Genomic DNA, 6,785 nt, shown 5'->3' with positions numbered 1-6,785 from the left:
CGGCGTGTCCAGAGGTTTCAAGTCTCGGAGGTGGTTTAACACTGTAGGTTTCCGCCTTCTCCACTCGGCAGGAGGGGAACCGGGAGCCTCCCCCGATGAGCGCTCAGTTCTTCTCGGAAACACCTCCCCCCAGCGCAAACCAAATTAAACGAAAAAGAACCAGAGATCAAGTTTGAACCTGCTGGGCCTCCCTCTTTCCGTCCCTTGAAGAGCAGACGGCTGCTGGGGCCCACAAGGGCAGCAGCCGCCACGGCCGGGCCGCCTCCGCTCGCGGGCCTGGGGGGCGGCCCTGGGGGGCATGGGAGGGGTCGCAGCATCCAGGCCGGACCGCCACCCGCCGGCCGCGGGGCTTCTACTGGGGCGGGGGCTGGTGGCCGGGCCCGCCGGACCGCGGGGCAGGCGAGTCGGCCCCGGAGGAGCAGTCAGAGGAGGCGGCGTGCGTGCTAGCGCCGTTGCTGTAGGGGAAATGGTCCTCGTCGTCGTCGTCCTCCTCCTCCTCGGGGTCACTGTCCCTCAAGTCCCGCAGGCGGCGTCCGCTGCCCTTGTCCCCGGGCGCCGGCGGCCCCAGCAGCTCCTCGTCGCCTTGGTCCCCGGCGCCGCCGCCTTTGCCCGCGCCCGCGCCGCCCTTCTGCTTCTCGGCCTCCTGCGCTGCCTGCTCTTTGGCCTTTTTGCTGCGCTTCCACTTCATCCGCCGGTTCTGGAACCAGATCTTCACCTGCGGGCACAAGCGGCGTAAGAAACCTGCCACCTCCGTCCCCGCCGAGTCCCCGGGCTCCTGCACCCGCACCCGCCGTGCGCGCGCCTCCATCACCAGGCCCGGGCGTGGGGCTCCCATTGGAGGACTCGGAAGCTCCAGGGGGACGGCGCTCCCCACCCTGCGCGTCCGCAAAACCCAAAGACCGGCTGGGGGCTCTGATGAAGCTCAGACGAAGACCTCTACCTCCCACCCCAGCACCGAGGTGTGCGAAGGGCCAGGGCTGCTGGGGTACCTGTCCGTAAATCTCAAGATGCTCCCTCCTCTCTTTCTGGAGTGAAATCTCTCTCATGTGGCCTGGGGACCACCTGCTTCAGAATGGGGGGGTGCAAATTCCTGGGCCCAACAGAACCAGCTGTATCAGACCTCTGGGTGCCAGTATAGGAACCCTGGGGGCAGATGGGAACCCTGGCTGGGATGTTAATCCACACCCTAAAAGTCAAATGGGCACAGCTCCAGGTGCCCAGGAAGGCCGAGGGTCAAGAGAGCAGAGGCGGCAGTGGCCCTGGGAGGCCAGGCCGCGCAGAGGGCGGCGCGGCGGCGCACCTGGGTCTCGGTGAGCATCAGGGAGGTGGCCACCTCGAAGCGTTTGGGCCGCGACAGGTACTTGTTCAGCTTGAACTGATGCTCCAGCTCGAGCAGCTGCTGGCTGGTGAAGGCGGTGCGTGGCCGGCGGCACTTCCCCAGGAGGCTGGACTGCGCCTGGGCTGCGGTGGGAGAGGCTCGTGAGCCCGGGTCAGTCCACGGCCCGCTGCTCGCCGGCCCTGCAGGGTCGCTGCTCTTTCTTTAGTGTCAGCGCCCCTCCCCAAGGAAGCCCTGGAGCCCAGGACCCCTCAGCCAGGTGGGCCCAGACGGTTTGGGTTTAGAGGGACCAAGTCTTTTCATCCCAGGCGGGGCCCGGGTGTCCTGATTAAAGAGAGCCTATCACCCAGGCACGTCCTCTCCACCTGGGTGGGCGTTGGTAGAAAGCAGGTGGACAGAAAGGCAAGTAGCAGAGGCCCAGGGACCCCCTCCTCCCCACTCCTCCCGGCACCTTCCCCAACTCAGGCCCAATCCACACAGGCCACCGGAATCACTTCCTACTTCTTCCTGCCCAGCGAAGAAGTGGTGCAGGATTCCCACTGCCACCTCCTGAGGTACAAAAGGAATAGGAGAAAAGGGGAAAAGCTGAGGAAGGAAGGAAGGAAGGAAAGAAGGAAGGAAGGAAGGAAGGAAGGAAGGGAAGAAAAGGACCAAATTCTGGTCCTAAATATGTGTATTCATCAGAGGCTCTCCCGCATGTAAAATGCTTTATTGACAACGCCTGCCCAGGGTCCAGAGGGGCAGAGCCTTGGGAGATTGGAAGCCTTTCAGGACAATTCTCATTACGCAAATTAAAGGCCTAGGCACAGGGGGATCCGGCTTTCTACGTGTTCAAGGAGGTCTCTGGGCTTTATTTACATAATTTCACACGGTTACATCACAGAGAATTTTATGACCTCAAAGCGAGACTTCCCTTGATTTCCCAGGAGCCTGACAAGTGTTAGACAATAAAAGAAAGGAAAGGAAAGAAAAGAGGCCAGCCCCCGGCAGGACGAGCTCAGGCTCCCATGGGATGGGCAATTTGCTTTATGGGAAGGCCCACGCCCCCCGCTTTAGTTAAACAAGGCCCCGAATTCCCAACTTGACAATACATTAGAACTTTAATTAAAACACTGGCTCTGAAGGGACCATTTGGGAAATGCCATCTGATGGCTGAGACACCAATTAAAGGAAACCAAACAGGTTTCCAGCGACCAGAGGAGGGACTCTCAGAGCCCCTTCTGGCATGGTCACCTGTTACTGCCCTTCAGGATTCGGTGTTCAGATTCTTTTTCTGAACTTAAAGCTGGCTGGGTTTTAATTAGCTCACTCTGGGTCGAGATTAGGAATAAGAGATGGACTAAGTGTGTTGGCAAAGGGATGTGGCTTTAGTCGGTTTTCTGGGCAATCCTGGGCTCCACGCAGGCCGGGGAAAACAGCCGGGTGGCCAGGGAACCCAGAGCCTGTGTGGAGATCACCGCTGCCTGCCCCCCCCCCCCCCCCATCGGTGAGAGACTAAGTCTGCCAGGCTTTGGGAGATGCAGGTCACAATAAAAGATGCGTGGGGTGGCATTCCATCAGAAGGGCTTTGCTGGGCTCTGAGGCCAGGCCTGGAAGGGTGCCTTGGGTTTGGCTGACCCCAGATCAGGAGCTCAGATATGCCTGAAGCCACAGAAGTGAGAGCAAGCTTGCCCTCTTCTTTGCCTGGGGTCGGGAGGGGTGACTCCAACGGAAGGGATGGGTGGCCATTAGGGCCTTCTGGGAGCTGAGCTGGGAGCAGCCTGGGGTGGCCACGGGCAGACAGCTCACATGCTGGGATTTTCTCACCCGGCTGTGACTTCTCCAGCCTCCTGGGATCCTGGCTTTTCTCTGTTTAGTCACGACCGTAGCTTCTAGCAGAGGAATCTGAATTCTGGCAAGTGTTTATTTCTGTTTTCTTTTTTGCTTTTTTTCCCTTCCCGTGCCTGCGTCTCCCCAGTCTAAACAAATCCATTCAGACGGAAACAATCGGGTCTCTTTGTTTGGGTGTTTGGCGGCTGAAATCGTTAAGCCTCAAGCATCTTCCTCTGAGTGGTGCCCGGGTGGAGCGAGCGGACCTGAGATCCAGAATCTCTGGAGCTCCACTCCCGCGCGCGCGCCCGCCCGCCCGCCCGCGCGCGCCAGGAAAGCCCGAGAGAGAGAGGCCCAGGCCTCGGCCAGGTGTCCCGCCTGGGTGGCGAGCACGCCGCCCACAGCTGGGCGGCTCTCGGGTTGGAGATGGCCAGCCCTCCCGCGCTGCGGTCTTGGGGAGGGTGCGCGCTGTGCTGGGCGCCCTGAATTCGGAGGCGGGCACCTGCAGCTTAGAGCCCCTGAAGGAGGGCGCATCTCTCGGCCTTCCGGAGCGTGCCATCTCTCTGTTCAAGTCAGGCCACCCGCCTCCTGGGCATCGCACCCCGGACCCAGCGCCCTTCCAGAGGCGGGCAGAGCCCCGCAAAGGGCCAGGAGGTCGCCCGGGGCCCCTGCCTTACGTCCCTGAGCCTCTTGAAACTCATTTCTCCTTCGCTAACTCTGGGAGCGCTCCCTCTCCTGGGAGGGACAGGGGTTCTCTCCAGAACCCAGAATGCGGGACCGAAGTCACGTCCGTTTCCCTGAGGATAAACCCCTGGTTTCGGTGGCCCCCGATTCCCAGGCACACCTGACTCCAGGGCGCTCCTCGGCTCGCCTTCCCCCACCACTTCCTTCTCCTCTAGCCTGCGGTTAATCATTAGGTTTTAGTCTCACACCTCCAGCTGCCCCTTCCCATTAAGAGAGGAAGCGAAGCAAGGTCCGCGCGTGGGTATTTTAATCATTCGCTAACAATCCCACATCGCGCAGCCCGCGCGAGTCCTCCGAGGCCCCGGGCAGAGCCGAGGCGGCCTCGCGGCGCTCCCACAGCTCGCTCGGAGCAGAGAACCAGCAGAAGGAGGTGCCAGGTGGAGGAGGACGCACGAGAGAACCTTCTGCCAGCACTCCCCTCCCCCGTTTCCTCCTCCCTCCGCAGGCTCGGGGGCTGCGCAGTACTCACAGTTAAAGTCCGGCATCTTGGGCAGGATCATGCCCGCGGTGGACGCCCGCAGCCACTGGTCCAACTGAAAGGTGCCGGCGCCCAGCTTGATGGGGTCGGCGGGGTGCGCGGGGTGCGCGCCCTGCACCTGCGGGTACGAGTAGGAGAGCGCCGGGTGCTGCCCGGCCAGCGCGGCCGCCGCCGCCGCCGCCGAGTAGCCGTAGACCGGGTGGCCGTAGAGCGCCGCCTGCGCCGGGAGGCCCGCGCCGCCCTGCGCGCCCCCCGGGTGCAGCCCCAGCGCCAGACCCCCCGCGGCGGCGGCGGCGGCGGCGGCAGCTGCAGCGGCAGCGGCGGCGGCGGCGCCGGGGTGCGCGTGGTGGTGGGGCCCCCCGGGCCCGCCTCCGCCTCCGCCCGCCCCGCCGCCCGCGCCGCCGGCGCCCAGGAAGCCCGGTTTGGGCAGCAGCGCGCAGTGCGCGGCCAGCAGGCGCGGTGGCGACGGGCTCTCGGCGCGCAGGCGGTCGGCGGGCGCCGCGGGCGGCTCCGAGGACGCGGGGCTGCAGCCGCCGCTCGCCCCGCCGCCGCCGCCGCCCCCGGGGCCAGCTGCGGCGGCCGCGAGCGACGTGACCAGGGCCAGCGGCGCGGTCTGCGCGGAGGCCGCTCGCGGGGGGTCCACGGCCAGCAGCGCGTCGATGCGGAAATTTTTGGATTTTTCCATCGGCTCGTTAGGGGTTGGCGATCAGCGCGGGGAGGTGCGTGGCGCGGCCGCGTGCCGGCCCGCGGAGTCTTTCCGTGGCGGCGGCCAGCCCCGAGGCTCGGTATTGTTATGATTATTTGCCAGTAATCAAAGTCGCCGCCGGAAACTCAGCCGAGGGTGACCATGGTCCGGGCGCCTCCTCCGTGCGGGCCCCGCCCCGGGCCGCGTTCACTCGCTCTCGCACAAACTCCCACGCGAGTGCTCGGCGCGCCGGGGCCGAGAGCCCGGCTCAGCGCTGCAGCCCGCAGGCGACCGCGCCGAGGCCGCTGGCGCCGGGCTGGGGACCCGCGTCCCTCCGCGCACTTGAAGCGCAGCGCGGCCGCCGATTGGCGCGCTCGGCGGGGGCTTGGGGAGGGGCTCAGGCCCCGCCATTGGCCGAGTGGCGCACCTGTCACCGTCCCGGTCGCCCGCCGCCCCGCCCCTGCGCCGCGGGGTCCTAAACAGCCCAGGGTGCCGAACCGCGAAGGCGGGGCGGGGACCGAAACAGGGGTTGGAAGACTCCGAGGCGCAACCTGGGGTGCCTGCTCGCCCTCCTGCGGCCGCTGAGCGGGCGGCGGGGGCTGGCAACCCCCGGGGTCCGTGTGGGCCCCCCGGCCGGAGTCCAGCTCGCGACACACGCTGTCCGGGTCTGAGTTCGTGTCACCTAGAGCCAGCAGCGTGCGTCCTCTCCCTCCTCCTCGCCGGCGCTTGAGTGTGTCCACTTCTGCAAGGAGAGCCCACGCTGCTTCCAGGTCGAGCCGCTCTGCTCAGTGCAGGCAGCTCAGCGAAGACCGTTCTGGTCCCCAAGCCCTGCGCCCGAGGGGTTTGTGTCCCTGTCGCCAGCCCCCTCACCTTTCCGGGGAAGTTCTGTGCGTTGCAGGTGTTGTTTGTGGGGGAGTGAGGCATACGTGTACCCGAGCGCGAGCTTGCCTTCCACAAGCCCGCGCCTTCAGTCCTCCCGGTCAAGGTGAGAGTTTGGTGCGAGCGGCCTGCAGGACCCAGGTCGGCTTGGAGACGTCGTCCGCCCGCCATGGAGCAGGACCTCGATTACAGAGCTCTTCCTCTGCCGAGGGACACCGGCCCGTGGGCAGGCAGGAGACTGCACCCATCTGGGCCCTGGGAAGCCCAGCCGGGCGGGAGTCAGCCGAGGCCGGTCACTGATCCTGCTAGCCCCAGGCCCCAGGCTGGAAAATGCAGGCTCTCTGCTGCCTGCAGCTCCTGGAAAATTGGAGGAAAGGGCTTCCCTTGTCTGAGCAAGGGAGTGGGATGAGAATCCAGACTTCACCTCCGCCCCATACTCACACTTCAAATATTTACAGTAAAAGCACTTCCAAAGGCTTTTTGAAGCAGAAAGAATGGACGCGCAGGTCAAGGAGCCCAGAGGCCACCAACACCGGTCTTTGTCAATACCTCCGTTAGACCTAGTTATCTTCCCCAGACAGATGTGAGAATTCGAGAAGGAGCTCGGGTTCTGGAAGCCTGGCTTCCCGTGCAGGTGAGAGGTGAATAAAGGACAGGAAGGGGGCTGTGGGAGGGGCAGAGGACCAAGGGAAAAAAAAAAAAAAACAGGGCCAGGTAAACTTTAAAATTAGCAGGTCAGGTTGCCACAAGAGGGATGTTTAAAGGTAAATACAGGGAACAAGTCATTTCCCTTCAAAAGGCTTTTTTTACCCAGGTGAGAGTGGATTGCAGTGATTCTGTGGGTAAGCAGTGTT

The 6,785-nt window shown here is 64.0% G+C and overlaps 1 protein-coding gene across 1 annotated transcript; it reads right to left on the bottom strand.

Annotated features, from left to right (window-relative positions):
* Positions 1-352: 352 nt before the first annotated feature.
* MNX1 (motor neuron and pancreas homeobox 1) lies at positions 353-5,052 on the bottom strand (the record flags this gene model as incomplete). The annotated part of the gene is made up of 3 exons (XM_082662305.1): positions 353-715; positions 1,301-1,461; positions 4,359-5,052. 3 exons carry the CDS (start codon positions 5,050-5,052, stop codon positions 353-355), a joined length of 1,218 nt encoding a protein of 405 aa, XP_082518431.1.
* Between the last annotated feature and the right edge of the window lie 1,733 nt (positions 5,053-6,785).

This window comes from Grampus griseus, assembly GCF_964374135.1.
Source record: "Grampus griseus genome assembly, chromosome: 9".
Lineage (NCBI taxonomy): Eukaryota > Metazoa > Chordata > Mammalia > Artiodactyla > Delphinidae > Grampus > Grampus griseus.
The sequence above is the reverse complement of the archived record's forward strand: the minus strand, read 5'-3'. Positions and strand labels throughout refer to the sequence as shown.